This window comes from Pyrgilauda ruficollis, unplaced genomic scaffold (genome assembly GCF_017590135.1).
Source record: "Pyrgilauda ruficollis isolate IOZ18807 unplaced genomic scaffold, ASM1759013v1 scaffold6, whole genome shotgun sequence".
Classification (NCBI taxonomy): Eukaryota; Metazoa; Chordata; class Aves; order Passeriformes; family Passeridae; genus Pyrgilauda; species Pyrgilauda ruficollis.
In genome coordinates this window covers 15404277-15430532 of record NW_024527710.1, presented here as the reverse complement: position 1 = coordinate 15430532, position 26256 = coordinate 15404277, and the positions used below count along the sequence as shown (strand labels likewise).

At 47.6% G+C, this 26256-nt stretch overlaps 1 protein-coding gene across 3 annotated transcripts; it reads right to left on the bottom strand.

The window, feature by feature from the left end:
- Positions 1 to 1808: 1808 nt before the first annotated feature.
- On the bottom strand, positions 1809 to 24843 carry PRKAA2 (protein kinase AMP-activated catalytic subunit alpha 2). Of its 3 annotated transcripts, none has more exons than XM_041483151.1 (9): positions 24717 to 24843; positions 19131 to 19272; positions 17120 to 17213; positions 15696 to 15840; positions 14761 to 14848; positions 11784 to 12008; positions 9688 to 10192; positions 7806 to 7932; positions 1809 to 7589 (listed from the first exon to the last, which is right to left on the bottom strand). In XM_041483151.1, exons 3-9 carry the CDS (start codon positions 17177 to 17179, stop codon positions 7351 to 7353), a joined length of 1389 nt encoding a protein of 462 aa, XP_041339085.1. In that variant the 5' UTR covers positions 17180 to 17213; positions 19131 to 19272; positions 24717 to 24843; the 3' UTR covers positions 1809 to 7350. The 3 variants fall into 3 exon arrangements, with proteins under 3 accessions (XP_041339085.1, XP_041339084.1, XP_041339086.1); XM_041483150.1 differs by having other exon boundaries at positions 24692 to 24820; XM_041483152.1 differs by having other exon boundaries at positions 24756 to 24794.
- Positions 24844 to 26256: the final 1413 nt, after the last annotated feature.

The window sequence follows — 26256 nt, the reverse complement described above, 5'->3', positions numbered from 1 at the left end:
GAAATATAAATTGCTAATGGCTTCTCCTCCATGTATTCAGTAGATACCTTTCAAAAGCGAAAAATAAATGTGGATAAAGTTTTTACATGGCTTTGAAAGAAAATAAACCCTTAAATCTGACTGTAGTGTACAGCTTTTACCCCTTCCTGGCATATTTTAGGAGCCCATATCAGTTTGCTCATAAATATCCTAAAAATGTAAGATGTTTTAATTAGAAATTATTAAATGTTCCAGGCTTAAGAAAAATAAAAGCGCTGTTTGCCACAGGGCCATTTCAAAGCTGGCATAGGAGACATCAGTAAAAAAAAACAGAGCAAATATTTAACATTTACTTTTAAGTCTATACAGCCATTCTTATTTATTTTACCATGTGGTTACTATTAAGTGCATTGGCCTGCATCCATCCTTGCAGCAAAAAAAAATAAATAAAGCACTCCCCTGTAAGCATGCGCAGCTTTGCAGCCCTGCCAGCCCAAATATTTGGATTTTTCTGGTGGAGAGGGAGAGTTTGGGGAGCTGGAGTGCGCGTTTGGCTTTGGCACGGGCTGGGACGTGCTCTGTGCCTTTCACCTCCATCCCTTTGCAGGGAATTGGCCCCAGGGAAGTGCTGGAGACAGTTTCTCCTCAGGTTTTGGTTTTTTTTCCATGGTGATGTTTAGGATTAAAACCTTGAAGAAAACACCCCCTTCCTCCACTCCTTCCTCATCCTCCTCCCTGCCAGCACTCGTTCACAACTCATGAAGTCTATTAATCACCCCCTCTGGAAGCACTGGGGGCAAATTCTGTATTAGACACATGTGCAAGCTCTTTTTTGCCTCCCAAGGAAGTTATTTAACAAGTTTTTCTTATTTTAAACGAAGGGATTTTTAGGAATCTCCCCCTGTATCCTGTGACAGACGTGATGCAGCCCCAATCCTGGTGCTTGTGGGGTTGTGCCCAAACCCCTGGGAAACACAAACTTCTGCACTGCAGCTGATTTAATGCAAGGATGCCTTGCAATACCCTTAGAAATGCTTTTTGTTCCTCGTGGACACATTCCAGTGCATGCAAAGAAGAAAAGAGCTTGCTATGGGCTGACTCCAGATAATACAAAAAATGCTTTAGATACAGCAACTTCGATTTCCTCAATTAAACCACAGGTTGGCTATATTTAGGTCAAGAGATTGGTCAGGAAATTAAACTCATCCTTTTTTTTTTTTTTTTTTTTTTTCCCTCTTTACAAGTCTCATTGGTACATCCTAACCACATCAAAACTTAGAATAATTCTCATGTGAGTGTTAAGCCCTGTTCCTCCACGTTTCTCCTCAAAGGGGAAATAATCACGATAACAGCTGTGAGTTGATGAGCCTGAGGGAGAACTGAAATTGTGTAAAAAGGGGATAGGATAGGGACAGATCTGGGGCACTCCCTGCAGCTGTGTGCTTGAACTGGAGTTACATCCTCCTGCATCACAGGCACAGAGGAAACAGGTGCCCAGTTTTGTCCCCAGCACTTTTTCTGCAGTGAAAGGTTATTTTTGCATGATGTCTTCAAAATGCTTCTCCCTCTTTACTCCTTGCTGTAAGGAGTGAAGATCTGAGTCAGCACATATAAATACACGAGCCTGGCTCCTGGCATGGATTTTGGGTTGGGGAAGTTGTTTAAATTACTCATGTGGAAATTTTAGCTACACCCCCTGCCCCCCACCAAGCCCTGGGGGCATCTGCGGTCCCACAGCTGGGATGTGCAAGGATCTCCAGAGGGAAACTCCACCAACCAACCCCAGCCTGCAGAAAGGGACCGTGCAGTAAGGAAATCCAAAGGATTTGTTGCTTTTATCTCTTTTCATCTCTGAGTTTATTAAAGTGCAAATGTCAACCATGGAGACGGCTATCACATGCAGTGCAGTACACCGAGAAACACTTTCCACACCATAAATGGAAGGAAAAAGGCTTCGTTGTGATTATCTGATGCACAAAGGACAAAACTGAACCAGGGCTCTGTGCCCTTCCATGACAGAAAGTACTACAGCCATGAACTGGGAAACAAAACCCTCTCCAGGCCCTCAGCTGACAAAATAGAAAATATCGAGAAGGATGGAGTGTTTACAGAGCTCAGGGGTTTTTTTTCTGAGCTTCATGTTAATGATATGTTTGAAGGGATGCTTCTACTCAGAACTTTTTCTTAAAATTATAAATACATAATATTATAAATCATAAATATTCCTTAAAGTATGAATTTAAGAACTGCAGTAGACAAGTCCAGTTTACCTCTCTCATAGAGCTGAGGTTTGTCTGCCCAGAGATGCTGGGCCAAGGACACCACAGAAATCCTGGGATTCAGTTTTGCTTTGTGCTCTAAAAGAAAAAAAACAAAACAAATGCATTGAGGTACAAACCACGTGAATATAACATGATACAGAACACATGAACATGCTTTCAGCAACAAGAATAAATATTACCATGGCTACAGAATCTACTTCACAGCTTTGTGAGATGAGGATAAATAAACTATTTCCAAACTTAAAAAAAAAAAAAAAATCAGAGATGAGTCTTACAAATAAACTTTGATTTTTAAATTAAGGCAGCTTCAGCAGGAACTTCAAGGCTTTTGTTGAAAACAGACTTTTTCTAACACCAAAAGTGTACTCGTGCTTGCAGGTAGAGCTCTGATTCACAGTCTAGTTCTCCTAATTTTGACGATTAAAATGAGCAAAGATCTGTGCATCGAATACCAGGTGTGCCCTCTGCAAAAGTCAGTGTTCCATCAGTAGTTGTCATGTGGGAACTCTGAAACCCAGTTCACCTCTCAGGCATGGGACTGAGGTACCTCTGGCTGAATCATTAACTCCATGGCCGGGAGGCAGGCTGGGAATTCAGAATTACAAGAAGCTGTTGCATTTGTTTTTTTTTTTTTAATAAGCAAATGATGAAAAAGGGATATGTAAGGGGAGGGCTAAGGAAGCCAAAGGAAAGCACTAAATGAAAAGCCCATACCAAAGTAAGACCTTAAGAAAGGTGACTCTAGTAAGGTCCATCATATACCTGGAACAAAACCAGACCCTAAAACTTTCCAGGAAAGAAACAGCAGGAGCTCGAGAGGGGGTTGGCTTGGCTCATCCAGATGTGCGATTCTTCTTCCCTCTCTCCTCTCAGCTAATAAAAGGGTGAAGCCAAATAATTGCACAACAAATGGTACTTCAAGTATTTAGAAACACGGCCTGCATGTCTCAGAGGGGGGATCCTGCATGAGCTGGGGAAATTGTGCACCTCGTGAAACAAAGCTGCCACTTGCAGCAGTCCCAACGCGCAGCGAAGGCACGAGTTCATGTCCTGCACACAGCTCCCTCTTCCTCCTACAGGGCTGCACGCTGACAGCAAAGAGCAGTGAAATGAAAAGGAGTAGACAGAAGGGTTATTTTGTTCAAACCTCATCAATTCCAACACGAATGCCACTATAATCACACACAGAAACGCACACACGGCACACACGAACCAGCTGGCTCACGTTTTTACAACACTGCCCATGTACTCCCCTGTGCTTGTACACACCTTGTGAAATGCTGAACTGGACACACACCTGAAGATGCATTTCTGACCCGTTGAAGGGGGGAAAAAAAAAATATCCTGCTGCCTTTACCTGCTCAGCTCCAGCTCCTGAAAATACACCTGCCCCAAAGCCATCAGCAGCAGGGCTTTGGCCAGGGGGGTGGAAGGGCAGGATTCTCACAGCTCCTGATGCCACTGCTCCTCCCATCCCTGGCCAAGGCCATGCCGAGCCTGATGGGGTGAGCTAAGCTACTCATGGGCTTTACCTAAAAGAGGGTGTAAAAATAGCATTCCCTTTGTCCAGGCCCTCTCAGAGGCTGGGATTAGTGAGGGGTGGCAGTGTCCAGGGCACACACCTGCCCTGCTGGAAGAATAAAGCTGAGAGGTCAATGACAGGGATGCCACCTACATTTTATATATATATGCATGTATGCATATATAGTATTTACATATACATAGCTTCCAACAAGAACAAGCAAAGGTATTTTTGAATTAACTCATCCAGGAGCTGGAGGTTTCTGTTGGAGCCTATCTGAACTCTTTGCATTTTGTCTCTCTCCCCCTCAAGCTGAAGCAAAATTTGGGTGAGTTCGCGGCTTGCAAAGCACAGCTGTTCAGTGGCTTCTGAAGAATTGCACTTGGAGTAATTCAAGTTTCTGTAGTTCAAATATTGTCTACCCTGCTTTTCCCGATGCTTGTGCATGTACCAGCATAACTCAAAAAGAGCTGACCACAGTGTAACAGTGTGGAAGTCAAACTCTTCCTCTGGAAAATGTAACTGGAGGTCAGCAGCTCCTCTGCAGCTGGGAAACAGAACACAGCCTATTCGAAGGTAAAATAAATAATACAAAGAAGTGAAAGTCCTCAGGGTGTTCCAAAGTGCAGCACGGATTTGGACAAGGCTGTGATGGACCAGTCAGTCTGATGTGGTCACTGGGGAGGTGCTTCCACCAGTCCTGCTCCCTCCACTGCCTCTGCTGACCCTGAGCAGGGAAGTGCTTCATCTCTTTGTGTCTCTCCAAATGGAAAGCTGAGTAACTCTGACTGCCCTCCAGGCAGGACTGGTTCTGCAGATCCACACAGCAGTTAAATGTTTGCACGGGTCGGAGAAGATGCCAAGTGCCACAAGGGGCTTATTCTACAACCTAGAAATCCCACCTGCCTCCAGGAAGCAAATATTTCCTCTCAAGGGCATTTGCTGCTGCTTAATACTATTAGTTCTGCTGGGCAGGAAATCCCAGAGGACAAGAGTCAATTTGAAAAAAGACATCAGTACATCTACCTGCTCCTGAGCCCCACACTGGAACACACCAGCCCCTTATCAAGGGGGCTACAGGTGCTGCCAGGACTTGGCAAGATGCTCAGCTGGGAGTGAAGATTTGAAAAGCCTTTAACATTTGAAATACGTTTCACTCATTGCTGTTTCCTGGATGGAAATGAATGTCTGGCCCTACAGCTGCTCCTGCTCCTTTGCAAAGGGGCTCATCCCCATCACCCCAAACCATTTTTGCTCATCTCAGCCTTGATCCAAAAGCTGCTGGAGGGCTGGGTGCTCCTCAGCTTTGACTCTGGGGTGGGGTTTGGGGTTTTTTTTGCATGCAGGAGTTTGGATTCTCCATCCAAACTCACACCACAGCACTGGGGACACAAATCACCTGGCAGCCACCAGGCACAGCACCAAAGCCATCCTCACCCCAGAGTACTTATTTAATAATCATGATGTAATAAAAGGCTTGCTACAAAACCTAGGAGCACTACAAATATTTCCAGTATTTCTTACAGTCCAACCACTGCTGTGCTGGATTTAATGTTCAAGAGCTTAACAGCAAAACTGACTTTTTTTCTTTTTTTTTTCTTTTTTTTTTTGGAAGCTTTCTACTTTGTGCGGCTTCTGGAAAAATTGCAGCTGTAAAGTCACGTTAGTGAGGATCCAAGCACAATCTGTAACAAAAGTAAGGCAATTTTGTGGTTCTTTTTTTAAAAAAGGGACTTCAAACTGAAAAGGTCCATTTAACTGCCAGTAGATGGCAAAAATATCCCATGTTTGTCTTGATTACCTTAAATGATTAGTAAAAAAGGCTTAATTTGTTGTTCTCTTCCTTGCTTCTCATACAAACTTGCAGAAAGTATAAATTAAAGTGCAACTGTACAAAACAAAACTCTAGGAAAATACCTCAGGGGGTCATAAGAAGCTATCAAAAAGACAGATTACATTTTTTTTCAAGTTGAATGACTGCATACCTGGGACCAGCAAAAGTTCTTTGCTTTGTTTCTTAAAACAGAACACAAAAGAAAATGAAAAAAAAAAAAAAAACCAGAACAAAACCAAACCCGCCACCCAACTTTTTTTTGGCAAAGCTTTCATAAAGCATTTGTTCCTTGATTAGACTGTTACTTCATAATCAAGTAAATGGAATTAAATACCATGTCAAAGCCAAGCAGATGCCAATGCTGCCCATTAGCTTAATCCCGTGTAATAAAAAATAATAACTCCTTTAAACAAAGAAGTCACACATGCATTAGGGTTTACCCTTGGGTAACAAGAATTTAACCTTAAAAATCCCCGCAGTTCATCTTAAAAAATAAAATCCAATCCTTCAGATAGCCAGTAGCAAAGGAACAGTAAAATTCCGGGTTGGGATGTCCCTGCCTGGTCAGCGGAGCAGCGAAGGTCACAGTCCAGTGGGCAGCAGGACAGGAGAGCCCTTGGGCAGGGGCAGTGAGTGTCCAGCAGCAGGGAAGGCAGATTTGGCAGTGATTTTGGGGAGGTGACAACAGGCAGAGTGTCCTAGGGGAAAGGTGAGAGGTGAGTGTTCCGGAGCTGTGCGCCTCTGATGGCTCCTGCCCATCAGGGATGATCCCAGCCCTCGGGGGAAGAGCCGGGTTCTCAGCTGGGTGATCCAGATCCTGTCCTCTGCTCACCTGAACCCTGCCTGGGATTCAGCCCCTGGGGCCCGTGGTGAGGCAGGGCAGGGGGAGCAGGCTGGAGGGAGGTGAGAAAAAGGCAATCTGCCTTCAGCTCCGAGCGTGGCGAGCAGGTCAGTGCTGTGCGGAGCCCTTGGGCAAAATAAAGCACCTTAGGGACACTCCTCGGCAAAGAGAGGACAGGGACAAAGACTGCACCTTAGGGACACTCCTCTGCAAAGAGAGGACAGGGACAAAGACTGTGCCTTAGGGACGCTCCTCGGCAAAGAGTGGCCTCCCCATGGCAGGTTTGCACCAGGACCTTTGCACATCCCACCTTCCCTGCCCATCTTCAGCAGAGGGAAAAAGAGAGGGGAGGGAGGTCATATTGCACTAGTGCAGAAGAATCTAAGCAGCTGCTGCTTTGGGGAGAAAAGTGTTAGAGAGGCTGGCACCTGGGGGTGAACACTGCAGAGCTGCTTCATCACCCTCCACTCCACCTCACAGAGCTCCTGGTCAACCCCTCTGCCCTGGCTCAGCTCAGCCTGCCCCTGCTCTGCACAGCCTCAAGGAAACACCAAACTCCCTGCAGGAAGTGTGGTTATGCCTCCATTACCTCAGGATGAACCAGGGGGGAGGTGTTTTCCAAAAACTCAGTGATAATGTTCGTTACTTTACAGCCTTAACATATCCCATGGGGTTCACAAGGAAAGAAGAAAAAACAGTATTGGATACATTTCACTAGGCACAAGGAGAGAAATTACGTTAATTTCCTTGGTGCCTTGCTAGAAGGGGGCATGTTTTGGGCCTGGACTTGGCTCTGTGGGGCAGTGAGGGAAGGAGGAGGAAGAACAAGGAAGCAAGAGAAAGGAGGGGGCGGACGAGTCAGCGCAGATCCTCACAGTGCGCAGAGCGGCCGTCAGCGGGCCAGGGCCATGATGAGGCTGGCACACATCTCGAAGAAGTCCATAGTGTGGCTGCCCAGGCGAGGGGGCACCGAGGGGATGCTGCCCACGAAGGAGCCGCTCAGGGAGCCCGTCAGCGACTGGCACTCGGTGGCCGCGGCCGCGTCGATGCTCAGGCGCGGCCGGTGCAAGCCCGCGGCCGAGCAGGAGCGCTGCGGCGTGGAGGAGCCAGACCTCTGCTCCATCACCTCGTCTTGAAAAGCCAACAAAAAGGGAGAAGAGAGGAAAAAGTGGGATTAGTTCGGCAGCTGCAACGCGGGTGTGGTAATGAAATGGGAACAGCAGCAGAGTTCAAAAGGCTCGGAAGGGCTTCTGCTGAAATGACACGGATGTAAGTGCTTCAAAATGCAGGGGATGGTTCTTAAACTTCCAGCCTTGCCCTTCTACGTGTTCTCCATCTCCTACTCACCATCGATGCTTTTGAAGTCCAGCAGATAGCTGCGGTTGTCCACCTGGTAGAGCTGCAGGCTCATCTTCACGTAGTTGCCGGTCACGGGGTTCTTGCGGCGCACCCGCAGGTGGTAGGCGTTCACCACCTGCAAGGGGAAACTGCCCTCAGCAGGGAGACTCCAGGCAGCAACAGGAACACTTCTTTCCTTATTTTTTCTAAATATGAGCAAGATATCTTCTGGGAAAAAACAGTTTCTCAAAAGGAAAACCACTATAAAATGAAGCAAACGGCTTCGTTTCCTCCTATCTTTAAATATTCTTCTTAAGGCTGTGATTCACCAGCTGCTGGCTGAGGAAGCTGCAGGGACCCACCTGCCAGGCACAAAACTGATGTCTGCTCCTCCCTCAGCAGCAGCCATGGCCACATGAAACAAAAAGTCCACTCGTGGACAGTACTTGTGAAATCAGGGCAAGCTGGGCAGAGCAGAGCAGCCTCTCCCATCAGCACAGCCAAACCCAGTGCTTCTAGATCAGTCTCAAGCTGAGTATTTCCCCTTGCTGTTTCCCACCTCACAATCTGCTGCATCTCATTTACAATGAGATGCTATATTTATGAAGAAACTGCGTGGATGGGGGAGTTAATTCTGATGAAGAGTCACATCTGAAGTTATTCTTAGGGTGGGAAAGGCTATTGTGAAACCTCCTTGTATGAAATAAGCTCTGCTGCCTACTCAGAGATGTTGGGCTGAGTTGGTTTTTGAGGCTGTAGCAGAAATACAGCAGGTTTGTTCACTCCCTGTAAAACCTTGCAGCTAAAAAATGTCTGGCTGGTGTGGGCAAATGCACCTGGCCAGGTCCATCTCCTGCCTGGTGCAGGGAAATGGGGTTTCTGGAAGCTACTTGGTTTTAAACATGCATTATTATCAAAAATAAGGAGGAGGCAGGAGGTTTTAAAGAAGCAGAACAGTGAAATTCACACAGTACAATGCTTGGGACCTGGAGGGAGGAGGGGAGCTCCTCTGGTGATGAAGATCTGGGCTGAAATTCTCCTTACCTGGCTCCCAGTGCTCACATGATGCTGCTGCCAAAGGCCACGAGCCAGGAGAGCTCACCTCAGGGGCTGCACCAGGATCTGGGGAGTCAGGCACAGCAGTAGAGCTGCAGGGCTAACTTAGGGATATATTATTCCAACTTTGAAAAGGTCTGTGACTAAATGTTGCACAGCCCTGGAGAAATACCTGCAGTGAATACTATCAGCTGAAACATCTAGATTTAAATCAAGAAGCTGAGCCCTAAACTGAAGAAGCAATAAGTGTCTGAAAAGACATGTGGTCCGAGAGCACTGCTGCATCTCCATCAAGGAAAAAGCCACCAACCATATCAATGATACAAATTTTGCACCCAAGGGCCCCTGCCCCTCATCTGTGCATCCTTTAGGACAATTTGTACTGTACCCTTTCTGTCCTGACAGGACCAGGCAGAAATAATGAGAGTTCCTCTGCTCAGGAGCACTCGAGATGACCTCGCAAGGAATTAGCCACTAAAATTAGAAATGTGAACAGCTCCTCTTATCCCTGCAGCCAAACAAGGCAGAATCATCTTCCCAGCAGAAGTCTTGAAGCTCTCAGAAAGAAACCCCATATTTCACACCAGAAAGAAACACCACAGATAAGCACAAATAAGCACAGCTGGCACCTCAATTCAGTGAGTTTGCCTTACCAAGGAATAGCAGGGATGATTGCAAGGTGGGGGCATTTATCTGGAAACAGGTGGGGGCATTTGTCTGGAAACAGGTGGGGGCATTTGTCTGGAAACAGGTGGGGACATTTGTCTGGAAACAGGTGGGGCTCCCTGAGTTTATGGGATAAAGGATGCTGGAAACCCACCCCAGCACTCCCTACCTTCCACTCGAAGTCCAGCTGCTTCATAGCCCGGTACACCTCGGCCATAATGTCATAGGGCTTGCTCTGGCTGCGGATCCCCAGGTGCCACTTGGCCTTTTTGACAGTCAGGGGCTTTGGCTTGGTGGTGTTGAGGGCGTCCAGGGGACAGCGAGCCTTGGGGCTGTCGGCGATGAGCGGCGGCATCCGCTCGGGGTGCGGCTTCACGCCCGGAGGGATGTGCAGGGCGCTGTCGTCCATGAAGGAGCCGGTGGGAGGGCTGGAGGCCAGGTAGAACTCGCTGGCCTGGTTCATGATGCGGCGGTTGTCGATGACCAGGTGGTAGGCCACGGCCAGCTGGTCCTGGGGGTCGCCGCTGTACAGGCTGTTCATCACCTCCGACTCGGTGCACTCGAACTTCTCGCACACCTCCCGCACCGCCTCGTCGTCGATGACCGTGGCGTCGTAGGAAGGGTCCTCTGGGAACAGGTAACTGGGCAGCTCCTCCTTGAACCACTCGTGTTCCCTGGGGAAGGCAGAGGGGAGCCTCGCTGTGATAGCTGTGAAGATGGGGGAACCACCACCAGCCAAGAGTGAACTCCAGCTGATGAACGGGGAGCAAAGCCCAGCCCGGTACGGGGACAGCGATGGCACTCTGCAAACTGGGTTTGAAGACCTCAACACTTCCAAGGGTCTCACACTTTGGGATTCCCATGGGCCTGGTGGAGATACAGAGCATCAAACCTACCCAATTCCCATGTCCAATACCCAATTCTCACCACTTTACAATGAGGTGAATGATAATTAAGTGTCTAAAACTCACACACTGCCTTGTCGATTGTGGGTGTACCAGTTGTGGGTTTCTCTGGGTCTGCATTGAAGGCACTTGAGACAGTAGTTCATGTTGGGACTCAGGTGTTTATTATTTCTTACCAGTAAAACAGTCTCACTACTGTGAGTTCAGCAGCTTTTCATTAGAAGGCACAAAATGGCTATCTCTTGTTATAAGGTCTTTTAAGACTAAATTATCCAATGAAGAACTGACACCTAGATTATTTTCCCTTTTAACCCAATAACTGATCCCAAAGAGCCCCCAGTGAGGACTGTTCTGCCCAATTACAAAATGCCACCCAAACCCATGAAGAAGGAAGAAGCATGAAGAAGAAACCCAGGACAGCACCCTGTGCCCTCCATCTTGCTTCCATCCACAACATACTAAAAATCCCAAAGCCTGAATTTCTCACCAAGTGATACACCTACACTACTCTCTATAGTCTATTGCACACTTTTGTGGATTCCAGTCTATCTTGAAGTCTGGGAAACTTTCTCCATGAATGAGGGTCAAAGTCAGTGTTCCCCTGGGGGTCTGGGCACCCCAGAGCAGACAGAGAAATATTCCCAGTGCACTGGGTTTCCATAGTCTATAGGTTCTATGTACTGACAGCAATCTTGCCACATGTGCTGCCTCTCTAATATGTAATTAAATCCTCTCTTCCTAAGGAATTAAGGAATAAAAAAGGAAGTTTGCATGGGTTTGCTTGAAGGGTAAAATGAAGGCCATCCATTGAAAATGCATTAAGAACCTGAGAATTTCTGGAAGCCCTAATACAGTTTATGTTCATGCTTAGCACATAGCTAGATGTAATACATCCAATATTTACATATTAAGTTAGTAACTCTTGGGTTTCTCCCCCTTTTCTTTTGGATATACAGTAAGTACAACGATTACCCCCTTTATCTGGTACCCATAGGGACATGGCCTTGAAATATAGTAATGAAAAATGGTTCTTGGATATTATTAAATTATTGGGATTATTGCATGCTATAGCTCGTTTTGCTAAGTGCTGTTAAGAGATTTTTAAGGCTAGTTTATAATGCAATAAAATAGAATTTTAAATATTTGCACATAAAATATATATAAAAAATCCTCATCCTGCTCATCATCACCCACTTCCAGCCAGCACAGAAGGGGTGCAGGGCTGCTCCTTGAATCACTTGGGACAAGAACTATCTGGATTAGCTGACTACTCCTGAAAACCACCCTGCCACCCACTAACAGGTGACCCCCAGGACAGTCACCAGTGACCCCCACAGCCAGCCAGCCCACCCCAGCCCACCTGATGTCCTTGATGGTGGCTCTCTTGAGGGGGTCCACCTGCAGCATGTGCATGAGGAGCGTGGCCACGGAGCGGTTGAGGTACTCAGGGATGTAAAACACTCCCCCACGGATCTTCTTGAACAGGGTGGGGACGTGCTCGTCGTCAAAAGGCAGAGTGCCACACAGGAGGGCGTAGAGGATGACACCACAGCTCCAGATGTCCACCTCTGGGCCAGCATAGAGCCTGCACGAGGACAAGGGCAGGAGAAAGCTGTCACCACCACCCTCTCCTCAAGCAGGATGCAGGCTCTGTGTCACCCCCATCCTCTCCTCAGGCTCTGTGTCACCACCACCCTCTCCTCAGTCAGGATGAAGGCTCTGTGTCACCCCCATCCTTTCTTCAAGCAGGATGCAGGCTCTATGTCATCTCCACCTTCTCCTCAGGCTCTGTGTCACCCCCATCCTCTCCTCAAGCAGGATGCAGGCTCTGTGTCACCTCACCCTCTCCTCAGTCAGGATGCAGGTTCTGTGTCACCCCCATTCTCTCCTCAGTCAGGATGGAGGTTCTGTGTCACCCCCACTTTCTCCCCAGGCTCTGTGTCACCCCCACCCTCTCCTCAATCAGGGTGCAGGTGGGGGGACCCCCTGCCAGCTCCAGCAGGACAGAGCTCCAGCCCACACCAGGGCTGCTCACGTGGCTCCCCCCAAACCAAATGTGCCTCAGCCAAAACTGCTCAGGGAAGTGAATGGCAGGGCTGGCACTGGCTGCCCACACTCCTGTGTACAACCCTGCCTCCACCAAACTCTCCAAAAAGCCAAACCTCACATTTGCAAGAGCCCTGCCAGGCTGTTTGCTACTTTGCCCCATAAATTTCTGTTTATTGAATGAGGCAGATCAAGCAGCAACAGATAATTCTGTCTCTGAGTGTTTATTTTTGATGTGCTGGAATCTAAATGCTCCCGCTTCTGACAAGCTGCCAAATGTGCTCTCTGCCACCACCAACTCAGGACATCCCAACTAATACAGTTTTGCTGCTGCTGCTCATCTCTTTTTGCTACATCTGATGCCTCCCCAGAGATTTTGGGAGGCAACACTTGCCCTTGGGCTGTGAGGCCCAGCCAAAATACAGAAGTTGAAATGCAACTACAGAAGTCTCTTCATGAAACCTGCACTTGATCCTCCTGAAAAGCATCACTGCAGACACATCAGCAGAGAAATCATGCTGGTCATGCATGTGACCATTCTCTGAACACCCCCAAAACACCTGGTCTGCTTCTCCAAGGGTGAGACTTTCCCTGCTGAGGCCAGGGGCAGCAGCAAAGCCATTTTGGAATGGCAGAGGCTCAGCTGGATGCTCTGCCTCCATGCCCAACTCCCACAGATCAGAAGCTTGATTTTTTTTGCTGATAAGAGCACTGCCTGAGCAGTTTTTTGGACTTTTAAGCTCACATGAGATGCACTTTTACAGCTCTGAAAACTGAGCTGTCACGCTCTACTGCTTTTGTGCTCTAGCAGGGAAGGCAGCAGGAGCCAGGAGTCAGCTCCCCCCTGCCCCACACAGCCCCCAGCAGGGCAGAGAGGGTGGGCCGTGCCTGTCCCCCCAAAATGCAGCTCTGAGAAGAGGCCAGCTTGGCACATTGAGCAGGGCCATGAAACTCAGGCAGGCCTGAGCCTGCAGGTGGGAGTGATGAGGGAGGGATGCAGCTGCAGCCAGCCAAAAAGTGCAACACGTGGGCTTGGTTTTGGTTTTCCTTCTTACTTTTGTTGTTACTAAACTTCATTGCCTGTATCCTGGGAACACTCAAGGACTAAATCCTCCTTGCTGATCTGCCATGTGCCTTCTCTCCTATACAAATTGAAAAATGTGTCTGGCCTTCACTGAGATGGAAATACTATTTTTTTGGAATCCCAGTAGTTTCTGGCTTTGTCCCCTTCTTGACAATGAGGATTTACTTGGTTTCATTTCACACACAGAGCTGTAGTCACAACAGGGTTTTTGGATGCTAGTCTAATTCCTAGGATGCTCTGCCAACACTTGCTCTGGTGTACACAGGGATAAAATAATCATAATCACAGCAAACACATTCTGAACAAAATGTTCTATTTAAAACCTACAGATATAGGCAAAAATACACTGGATTAGGAAAAGTAAAGCTCATGGCAAAAGGGATTTAAATAAATAAGGGGCAGATAATGAGATGGGCAGTTTGAAGGACCATTCAGAGGACTGAAAATTTGAAAATCTGTATTTGCAATCTTTGCTAAGGTATTACAGAGAGAATTAGTGCAAAATGTACATTCTATATAATTTCTGTCCCTGACAGCAAAATATAGGAGGCAACACTTCTGTATCAACACGTGGAAGTCCAATTCAGCCTCGTGGGGTGTGCCCAACACTCCATGTGCTGTACAGATGTTTCATGCTGAGAGATGCAACCACAGAGGAGGTTTGTCAATTCAATGAATCAGTTCAAAACAAAGCTCTGAAGGCTGAGCCTACTGCCACAGCCAAAACCCCAAGCTTAAGGAACCAGAAGACAAGTATTTTCTTTACCAGTGTTGGGAAGGGATTAAAGATCTTCCTGCTCCTTTTGTTAGCGAATGGTTTTCCTCGTTAACACCGTGTTTTATATTACAGGTGGGCAGGAGAGGAGGGGGTGGCCTGGAAAAGCCTTTCCACCTGGAACCTCAGTATTTGCATCCAAAGAGTCATTTTCACCCTCTTTAATTAGCAATATAAACAGTCAACATCTGGTATTAATAATTCCTCCAAAGTAAACACCTGTAGCAAAACACGGTTTGCTATTACAGCTACTGAGAAGTAAAATAAGCAAGAAAACCTTCAGATCTTTGCCAACAGATTCACCCAAGCACAAAATCCAGGTTGGAAGGATTCAGCTACTTTTACTAGACGTGCAAAGCTGTTTCCAATACCAAGAACAAATTTAAACTCCATGTGCTCACATAGACTCTGATGAGAAATGGAATGTCTCACCTTCCAGAGATGACTTCAGGGGCTGCATAATTTGGGGAACCACAGCTGGTGCGTAGAAATTCACCATCTGACATCATGTTGGACAGTCCTAAAAAAATAAAAAATACTTATTATACACTGATGTTTGATCTGAAGGTCCAGACATGCTGGACCCTATGTCACACAGAGAAAAGGCAGGGAAGTGGAGTGGGATATTTGGAAGGGAACTGTTGATATAATTAAGACAGACTTCTCTGACCTGATTTGTAAATTGTTACTTTTGTTATTATTGCTGTTGTTGTTTGTTATTTTTTTGTTGGGTTGGTTTTTTTTCACATCCAACCAAGAAATATTCACTCCAGGCTAATTTTGCTCCTCTAAATTGCAAATCCCAGAGCATGGAGGAGAAGAGAAATAATTCATCCCAGAGCACTCACTTCATATGGCAACTGGGTGGAGCTGCGAAATGAGTAAATCTTCAGAAGGATTTACATTGTTAGAAAGGACTCACCAGGACAGAGTTGGTAGCCCGGGTATTTTAATGGATTTCAATCCCTAATGCCACTTAGAGACTCCTGTTACTGCTGGTTTGTAAAATGAACGGAGGCCAAGAGCACATGGCCAAACAGAGGGAGAACATGCACGAAAATAAACACACACAGCCAGCTCACCCTGAATTAGCTGCACCGAGCCTGCCCCAAACACAAATTAGGTAAATTTGACGTTGGGTGATTACACTCAAACACAGCAGAGATTTACAAATTACCTCTCTGCTCCATTCTCAGTGCCACTACAGGAGCAGCCTGCAGCAAGTAATCCCTGCTGCTGCAGGAAGGGCAGTGTTTGTAAGTGTGGGATTTCCAGGTGCTGGTGGTTGGGGCAGCAGGCTCTGCCGCTCCACGGCCACGCTCCGGCGGCGCTGGCCGCGCCTCTGGAATGCTGCTGGGGTCACATACCAAAATCAGCTATCTTTGCATTCATGTGTGCATCCAGCAGCACGTTCTCTGGCTTCAGGTCCCTGTGCACCACCATGTGCCTGTGGCAGTAATCCACTGCAGACAGGATCTGCTGGAAAAGGCGTCGAGCTTCTGCCTCCTCCACCTGTGGGGACAGCAGAGGGAACAGCGCTGGGGCTCGGTGTGCACTCAGGCAGGGGAAGGTTTCACTCAGCAAGGAGCCAAAAAGCTTCCAGAGTGCAGAGGGAAAATCCCAGAGTGCCTCAGAGCAGAAGCAGCAAATAAAGCAGATTTCTCACCCTTGCATTTTACAGTGTGCCAGTGTTTGAAAATGATACAGCCCTGAGATGGAAGGTGAGACCTCAGTTCAGGTGAGATGTCAACAAGAATTTAAAGGTGGCACCTATCAGACAATGGCCTGCTGTCCCAATGGGATTGGTACAGATCCAGGCTGGACAAAAAACCACAGAGGATGTTGCTGGGAGCAATTCCTCATGGACTTCTTCTGGAAGCAACAGGTGAAGCTGGAATACTGTGGTGATTTTAATTACCTGTGTAGCTAATAAAGTTGTCTGAGATATATCAGAGAAACTATATTTTCAATTATTATTTTTACTGATTAATTCCAAAAGACTCCCTTCATGAAAAACTGAGTTTATCAGAAAAGATCCAAATCAGTCACTGAAAAGATCTAGATGGGTAAAATGTGTGAGAAATCAGAACTGTACATAGAAAAGAAAACTGAGTCAGCTCCATTGACCACTACACTAATCTAACCCAATCTGCAGTAAATGTATTGATTTTGTAGCACACAGAGGGAACATGTGATGGGCTGATCCTTCACCTGAACCCTTAATTCTGGATGTCCACTTTGGCCCATTTTTACCTCCTTGCCCTGCAACTGCTCCATGGGGCAGACACCAGCGATTTTCCTTCTAACCAAAATCTCACATTTCACAAGTGATTTATACCCAGTGGGACCGCTGGCATTTGAAAATGTTGCTCAGATAAGCCACATCCTTGAAAATTCTTCAAAGAACCTGACATGGAACCAAGAGGGGGGTCTGGGAATGGAGATCACACCAAGTGGTTTTCCCCTCCCATGCCATAAATTTGCTGCTGATCGTGGGGGTTTTGACAGGCAACCCATAGCTAAAAATCACAAAAATAAGCCAGTTTTCCAAATATTTGCCCTAAGCAACACGTTACCTTGTATATTTTGGTTTGAGGATGAAAAATACACCAGAGAACGCTGCAAAAATTCACAAACAAGTTCCGTGTGAGCCGGTATGAGACACCCCAGATGGGGTTGCTGTGAAGCAACTTCTATTTTGGGCCTTAACCTTAACTGTGCTCCCTTGGGCAGGCATTTTGCTCCAGAACACCTTCCTCCACCCACACAAGTGCTTGGGACTGGCACTTACACGTCCATGCTTACAGATGTAATCAAACAATTCCCCCCCGGACACGTATTCCATGACCATGAAGAAGTCTGTTGGTGTGCTGATGACCTGGTACCTTCAAAAAGACAAGCAGATTTTCAAAAAAATACATAATTAGGAATAAGGAAAGGCTTTTAAACAGATTATTAATTCCACATCAACATTTCAAAGAAGGATTTCTTCAGATCTTATATTTTTAACTGCTTTCCACTCCTGAAAAGCTGTCTCTTGTTTACAATATAATTTTTACTTGTCTGTGGAAGGACCTCTTTTCCAGACCTATGATCTTCCTTCAGCCCTTTAAATAATCCTCTGAAATATCTGCCAGGCAATCTTACCACATTTAGGATTGCACTGACTTTCAAATTTCCATTTTGGGTAAGATCTGCAACAACAGCTTTAGAAATTAAGTCCTGGTTAGCTGGGGGCAAGGAGAGGATCCATCTGGTTTTCCTCATATCAAAATAAAAAAAAGATAAAGAGCTCTAGGCACTAGAGAGAACTTCCTCTGGACAGGTACAGAAACAAAAAGGAGACTCCCCTCTAAAGTTATTTTTCAAATACCAAATCTCTCTAGAATGGGGGAAAAACCCAGAGCATCACTTTCAACTTGCTGATTTTGTTCTATTTTCCTTCAAAATGTTCCCCGAGTGCAGCAAAGACATTTGAGTGTCCCAGCTGGAACAAACTGCCAGTGATCAGCTGAGGTCAATGCAGCCCCAGGAATTCACAGCAGCACCAGCTGGGACCTCCCTCTCTTTTATTTCAAATTCATTGTTTTGTTGCTGTTGTTTTGGGGTTTTTTTCAGATGAATTTCATTATTTTTTACAGGACTGTAATTTGAAACAAAGAGATTTCAGCAATTGTCAGTGGCTGGCAAGGGAATGTGGGATACTCCCATAAAGATCAATACCATCAGCTTCATTTTTCTGAAGAGCTTTGGACCCAGACATCTAAGCTACTGTTAATTGCCCCAATATTTATTTTATATACATTTAAAAACTTATTGAAAGAGGTTTGTGTGCCCCAGTCTCCTCACATCTTTATCACCGTATTTCATGAATGCAACACGTATCACAGGACACAGATATTGTCAAACTGGATTTAATTTTTATTGCTTTGACAAATGTGTGAACAGGATTTGACTTGCAGGATGCTGGGCACACAGCTGAGGAGTCTTGCTGGTGCTTTTTTCATGAAATAATACCAATCTGTTCTCCAATAAATCCATGGAACTGTGAAGTTACTCTAAAGTCAACAGTTGCTGCATGGTTAGTTATTTAACTGTAGGGAGAATTTGTTTTCCCTTGCCTCTAAGTCCCAGGTATTTGCTATATCTCATGCCAGTTTTAAGGCTGACCTAAATGTCAACTTACCCTTGCAGTTACCATTCAACAGCTTTCTTTTATAGGAATGCCAAAGATATTATCGAGTGCCTCATTAATGTGGGCTGGCTGCACAAGCTGGGGATTGAGCAGGAATCCCAGAGGCTGCAGTGCAGGTGCTGATTTACGACCCCAACTCAGGTTCATCAAAGTGGAGACTGTCAAAACTTATGTCTGAATAATAAATTTTGGAACAAAAAAAAAATATGTTCTTTTAAGCTCTGGCTAATCAGTCCATTAAAACATAAATCCTATTGACTGGAGGCCAAGGTTTCACTCTCAGAGCCTGACCATGCTGCAATTCATGGAATCACAGAATGGTTTGGGTTGGAAGGGACATTAAAGACCATTAAAGACCATGGGCAGGGACACCTTCCACTATCCCAGGTTGTTTAAAGTCCCATCCAAACCTTGCCTTGAACACTTCCAAGGACGGGGAAGCACAGCTTCTCTGGAAAAGCTGTGCCAGCGGATCATCTAACACACAAAACCTTGACCAAACACAATTTTTAGTGCTCTAATCCATCTCCTGAAACCCAGCTAGCTGCGTGTGAGGGGTCTCTGTGCAGAGAGGAGCAGCTGCACACGTGGCAGGGAGGGTACTCACAGCTTGATAATGTGAGGGTGCCGGAAGAGCTTCAGGTTCTGAATTTCTCGTTTGATCTTCCCCACCACATCCAGGCTGCGGATTTTCTGCCTGTTCAGTATTTTCACTGCCACTTTGTGCCCTGTCAGCTGGTGCTCACCAACTATTAGACAGAGAGAGAGAGCATTGCAAAGTCACTAAACAGTGCAGCAGGGTTCACACAAGCAGTTTAGGGCACTATAAGCAAAAAGCCACTTCTGAAGGGGAAAAAAGCAGAAGATGAGGGTGTGAAATATTTTGAAGTTTTTGTCTCCTCACTGTTTTCCCAGTGGAGTCATAGAAGGCAGAAGAGAGGGGACTTATCTGCCAAAAACACTCCACTAAACAGAAGAGTGAGTTGCTGGAGGAGGTCATACCCCAAGCTAATTTGCAAGGATTTATAGCATGTAAAAGCTAGATTAATCAGAAACAGATATATTTAAATGGCAGAGGAGAATCTCTGCCATAACACATTGGTAGACAAAATCCCTCACAAACCCAGGCTCAAAACTGGACCATCACACTTCTTTTTTTAAAAAATGGTATGGGGATTTTCCTTGCCCAAAATAGGACTGCGGGATTTGCATTACTAAAATGAATTTCTATTTATACTTCCCCCAGCGTGCTTCTTGCTTTGATGACAAGCTGCAGGAACACTGCTGGACTGCAGGAGCAAACTCTGCTTTCAGGAAAGATGCAAACTTCAATATGGGTTTTTTTTTAAAAATGCACTTGGTGCATTGAGATGCTGATGTTTATCTCAGGGAAAAATCATACCCATAAACTGGGAGGAGCAGCCCCACTGTCACTGGGGAAATTGCAATTAATGATGTGAAACTAATTCAGCGTGGGATCCATTTGTTATCAATAAACAAACCACACAAAAAAATACAAAGCCCCCAGGAAGCAAGATTTATATAGAAATTGAGAGCAGAAAAGGCTTAAAAATGTGGTGTTTATTCCCAAAAAGGGTTCTCAGAACCAAGCTGCCCCTTCTCAGTATTTTCCAACATGATATTCAACAGAGTGACACACGGATGGTTTCCTAAAGCCTGCACAGAAAAACCTGCTTACAGTAAATATTTGTGCTCTCTAATTACCAACATCACCCTTCCAGTGCAAGGAGTTAATTATTGCCAGCAAACCTTGTTATTACATTATTAGAGCCTGTAATTTTGGCAGCCCTAATGAGCTGATCAGAAGCACCCGGGGTAAGCAGGAGGTGTGAGAAGGGCAGGGCAGCACCACTCAGGGCACACCAGGTCACTATTATTAGCCACCAGATAAGACCTGCCAGAGATTCTTTCCTCAATAAAGAGCATCCTAAAAATAAAACACTTCACTGCCCTTGAAAATTAAAGCACCACTTTGCATGTCCATTTTATTCCTCGTAATACTTAAAACTGCTAGATGATGGAATGAAAATAAACTCAGCTTTGCAGCAGAGATGCAATTTAGGGATTAGCTGAGGGCTGGAGGAGACAGATAATTCCTCTGGTGCAGTGCAAGGAGAGTGCTGTAAATAGTCCAGGGAGGCATTTTCCCTGGTGAATCCTCGGGAAGAGAAGAGCAGGGCACTGCTGCAGGGAGGTAAAGCCAAGTTTTTTCACTGAACTAGGAGGAAAACCCTGATTTCTACCACCCTTTGTTTCAGGACAACGCTTTCTGGCCTTGCCTCAGCATATGCTTTGAAATTTTTTTATTATACACTAGGGGAAAAAAAAAAAAAGCCATGCCCAGAATGAATAATTATTGTTTTTAATACTATTGCCAAATAGTTCATCCCCTTTCCCATCCGTGACAAACAATGTGTAACTCTGCGAAGGTTTGCTAGCACAAACACATTAATAATTAAAAATAAACAGCCAATGTTGTAATCCATCTTTTGCTTACAGTAAGCATTAGATACAGAGATATTATTGTTTCTGTCCCCAGTGACTTGGTAAGCCTCCTTGAACTCGGTGAGAGAGAGAGACAAAGAGGGAACACAATTTCCTACGTGGTGGGAGACTTTTAAGCCTTTGAGGGCTCTCTGAACTGCAGGAATTTAGACATGGGCAGTATGGACAGCCCTCCCTCTGCCCACAGAGGCACTGTCTCTGAAGGCCAGGATCATCCCAGAAGTGAGGGGCAGGTCCCAGGTCTCCCACAGGCATGGAAGAGGATCCTCACCACAAGGGTGGGCAGTGGTGGCCTTGGCTGGGGGTGAGGACACCTCCTTCCCTCTCACTGCCTCCCCAGATTCAAAAAGTGGAGACTCTTAACATTTACTTATTTTTATAAAAGGGAAAAAAAAAAAAAAAGAGGAGGAATAGTGATTATAGCACCATGAGCACAGATAATAAATAAAACCCCTTGACAGCATGGCTTTCTACATCACTTTCTTTATCCTACCAGCTCAGGCAGCACAAGCAGTTAACATTTTTGCAAATGCTTCAGGGCAATGTAGAAGCTCGTGGAGGGGTGAGGAAACTCCTTCCCTATCAGCTCTGCTGGCCCTTATCTCAGCCCAAAGTTAAAAATGAAATCCATCCAAAGCATATATTTAGCAATGCTGTATTAATGCTGCCCCAGTGCCTCTTGCTTGTGTGTTGTCCCAGCCTCTCCCTGCCCTTCCTCTGCTCAGTCTCCTTTAGTTTATCTTCCCTCTGACACCAAGTTTGTCTTTCAGCAGCAATGCCACAGTGCCTGGGAAAAATGGGATCTGATCCCGACTGGAGCCCATGGAGGTGACACAAACACAACCCAAGCACTGCCAGCCCTTGAGGGACCACAAATCTGTCACTTTTGTGGCAAACAAGCCAGGGAAAGGAGCCACCGAGGCCCCCAGGGACGCTGTGGGTGGCATCACACGGAGAAAATATCTGGGTTACTACTGTGAACCTCACTGTGGTCACAGCAGAGCTTTTGGGGACCCACAGGGTGGGACGTGCCCACAGCAAACACAATTTGTCTCATCTGTTCTTGCTAACCCCCTAGGAAGGAGATGCCATCTTCTTCCTCCAAGGCTTTGCTCAACTTCCAAATCCAAGACCTCTACAGTTCTATTTCTGCAAATTAGAATTTTTTTTTTTCTGCAAATAATTCTAATTTCTGCAAATCATCTTTGGCCTGGACGACAGGGGAAAATAACTATATTTGGTAAAAATGCTGTGTGGTAACTCCAAGTCTTGACATGACACCTCCTGTCCATCCACCACATCAGCTCCCTCTCTTCTAACAGATGCTGGGTCCTCATCCCCACTTCCAGATGGAATTTCAGTGTTAGCACCAAAATCCTGCCCTCAGCTGCCAGCCTCTTTGCTCCCCTCTGTGCCTTGTGTGGACTTTCTGTAAATGAGATGCAGAAATGGAAATGGCTTCAAACAAAACAGCATCTTGCAGTTTTTAGGAGGATCAGCTCCCTGATGACCCAGTCAGGGACTTTTTCTGTCGTGTCTCTGGCTCCTGATGGCTCAAAATGACTCCTCAGCTCCAGCCATGAGTTCAGGCTCTGGTTTGTACCCCACGTCACTCCCATCCAATTGCCAATCCTCCTTTTCATTTCCATTTCTTATGTCCCTAATAACAATAGTCCTGAACAACTGTAAATTATGATTTCTTAACTCTGACAAGTAAGGCAGCAAAAAGGGCCAAAACCAAAACCTGGTGCAAGGTTTTAAGAAATTAAGAATTTTAAGAAAATACATCAGCAACAAGAAACGTCACTGATGGCACCTGACTTCTCCCTGAAAAAGCAATTATTGTACCCAATACACAATGTTTGAATCAATCAACAAAACCCTCTACTTTTCTCATGTGAATACAAGTTTTTCTACAGCTCATTCGATTAAAATGCTGTAATTCCATATAAATGGGAGATTCCATTTCTTCATTTCAGTTCCCAGTCTCAAGCACAAACTTTCACCTGTCAGTTGTAGGCAAAATATTAAGGGAAAAATAATATAAAGTGTTCTACTCACCTATAAAGGATTTTGAGCTAGGAAATCTTTTATGTTATTTGGAATATTTCTTTGGAAAATGTCCATTTTTACCAAACTCGGGTCATATGTGGGGTAGGGGGTATTTGTGCTAGTTAAGGGGAAAAAAGGCTATTGTTGGCAGGTTTAAATTGATCTGCAAGGAAAAAACCTGCCTTTGGAGCAGTTCTGAGGTCTGCTAGTACACACGAGTGATTTAAATGGTCCTTACTGTTAGAAGTATTTATTCTGATAATTCTTTAGACAGTAAATTTGTGGTTTGGGATTAAACACAGCAATATATTTTTAGGGGCGTGATTAATGGCCACAGGTGGACTTAGCTGCAGTGGTTGTGGTGGTTTCTTTCATCTGCTGTCAATTTGGGTTTATTTTAAAACTCCAGGAACCGAGGGCAGGCACAGCACCCCTTTGCCCAGCCACATCCCAGTGGGTGGGGGGACACTGAGTGGGACAGCTGCTCCCCCAGCTCGAGCTAAACCAAATTCCAACTGGGAAGCACAGCTTAGAAACTGAATTTTGTTGGTTTTCTGGTTTTCTTAGTATCTTGTTTAAAAAAAATGAAATTTGCACGTAATGGCAGAATCCACAGGGAAAAAAGAAACACAAATATTTGCAAACCTCACAGCCAGGTAAAGCAAAGCCTTCGGGATGTAAGCTGGCTGCTCTGGCACGACTGGCCAAAGAATCCCTGCATGGAGCCCCAGCCTGACACAATCCTGGAATGGTCTGGGATGGAAGAGACCTTAAAGCTCATCTTATCCCTCCCTCTTCCATGGGCATGGACACCTCTGACTATCCCAGGCTGCTCCAAGCCCCGTCCAACCTGGCTTTGAACACTTCCAGGGATGAACATCTTCCCTGAGCACCCTGCGCCAGAGCCTCCCCACCCGCACAGGGAAGAATTTCACCTAACCCTGCTCTCTGTCAGCACGAAGCCTTTCCCCTCGCCCCACCACGAGTCCCTCTCCAGCTCTCCTGCAGCCCCTTTAGCCACTGGAAGGTTCTCAGGTGGCTCTGGAGCTTTCCCTTCCCCAGGTGGAAGGAGCCCAGGGCTCATCCCCGCGGAAGCCGCTCGGGGCAGCGGGGCGATGCTCGGAGCAGCAGCACGAACCTCCCGGCTCCAGAGCACGCCGGAGCACCGGCGGCCCCTCGGGAAGGGCGGCAGCGAGCAGCGCGCTCCCGGCACGGAGGGGCAGGATGCCGGTGCGCCTCCAGCCTCCCCACCGCCTCCCTCCGAGCGCGGCAGCAAAGTTTTGGTGGGTGCTGCTCGCAGCACGGGCTCCGGGGGCTGCGACAGCCCGGACCACCGAGGGGCGAGCGCCGCATCTCCCACCGCCCGCCCGCCGCATCCCCGCTGAGGGCAGCGCCCGCCTCCCCGCCGTGTGCCCCGGGCACGGCTCTGCCAGGATGCCGCCCAGGGAGCGGAGCCGAGGGAAGGGAGCGGAGCCGAGGGAAGGAAGGGAGGCGATGCCGGCGCGGAGGCCGCGGGAGCGGGAGGAGGGAGGCGGCGGCGAGGGGCGCGCCCGGCCCGGCCCGGCCCCGCCCGCGGCCGCGGTACTCAGCCCTTGACTTTGCCGAAGGTGCCGACCCCCAGCGTGTCCCCCAGCACGTAGTGGCCGATCTTCACCCGCCCATCGTGCTTCTGCTTCTCGGCCATGTTCGCCCCCCGCCGCCGGACCACAATGCACAGGGCCGGCCCGGCGGGGCGGGGAGCGGAGCGGAGCGCGGCCCGAGGGGCGGGGAGCGCCCGGCGCCGCCAGGTGCGACCGGCGGGGAGGGGACAGCGCCCGCCGCGGGGGCACCTGCCGGGACACACCCACCGGGGCGGCACCTGCCGCGGTGACGCCCGCCGCGGGTCACACTGCTCGGGGCGGCGTTCTCTGTTGGCACCTGCATGGTGCCAACATGGCATCCTTTTAGAGAGGCACCTGCCGGGGGTGACACTCTCCCCTGGTGACACTGCACACGGGGTGCGTTCTCTGTTGGCACGCACCTGCCGGGGGTGACATGGCATCCTTTTAGAGAGGCACCTGCCGAGGGTGACATCTTTTTAGAGAGGCACCTGCCGGGGGTGACACTCTCCCCGGGTGACACTGCACCCGGGGCGCGTTCTCTGTTGGCACGCACCTGCCGGGGGTGACATGGCATCCTTTTAGAGAGGTACCTGCCGGGGGTGACAGCCTCCCCGGGTGACACTGTTCAGAGGGTACATTCTCTATTTGCTGCACACCTGCCGGGGGTGACATGGCATCCTTTTAGAGAGGCACCTGCGGGGAGTGACACTCCTCCGGTGACATTGTTCATAGGGTACCTGAACAGTGCACTTGCCGGGGGTGACATCCTTTTAGAGAGGCACCTGCCGGGGGTGACACCCTCCCCGGGTGACACTGTACCCGGGGTGCATTCTCTATTGCTATCCACCTGCCGGGGGTGACAGCCTTTTACAGAGGCACCTGCCAGGGCGTGACACTCCTCCGGTGGCACTGTTCAGGGGGTACACTGTGACACACAACTGCCTGGGAGTGACACCTTCCCCCGATGACACTGTTCAGAGGGTACATTCTCTATTGCCACCCACCTGCTGGGGATGACATCCTTTTAGAGAGGCACCTGCCTGGGGTGACACCCTCCCCGGGTGACACTGTACCCGGGGTGCATTCTCTATTGCCATCCACCTGCCGGGAGTGGCATCCTTGTAGAGAGACTCTTGCCTGGGGGTATCACTGTTCAGAGGGTACATTCTCTATTGCCACACACCTGCCTGGGGTGACAGCCCTTCAGAGCAGCATCTGCCACAAGGGACATCGTCCTCTGGTGTCGCTGTCCTCCGTGTGCACCTTCAATTGCCATGCACCCCAGGGGTGACAGCCTCCTTTGGTGGCACTGTGCTCGGGGTACACCCTCCCTGAGTGCAGTGACACCCTCCTCGGGGTGGTGCCACCCTTGGGCTCCTCCCTCCTTGGGGGTACACCTGCCTGATGTGGGGACGTGGCCCTCAGAGCACACTCTCCCTGTGGTGTGCCTGGCTTGGTGTGGCATGCATCGGAGAGGTGCTGGTGGCACTTTCCTTGGAGTGACAGCCACCCGAGGGTCACAGTGTCCTTGAGGTGCACCCTTCTCTGCTGTGA

Coding starts and splice junctions, on each gene's coding strand:
- PRKAA2 (XM_041483150.1), bottom strand. CDS start 24,785: ATGGCCGAGAAGCAGAAGCACGATGGGCGGGTGAAGATCGGCCACTAC. Junction 19,273..24,691: donor CACCTTCGGCAAAGTCAAGG/GCTGAGTACCGC, acceptor TCTGTCTAATAG/TTGGTGAGCACCAGCTGACA. Junction 7,933..9,687: donor AGCTGGACTTCGAGTGGAAG/GTAGGGAGTGCT, acceptor TTCCCCTTGCAG/GTGGTGAACGCCTACCACCT.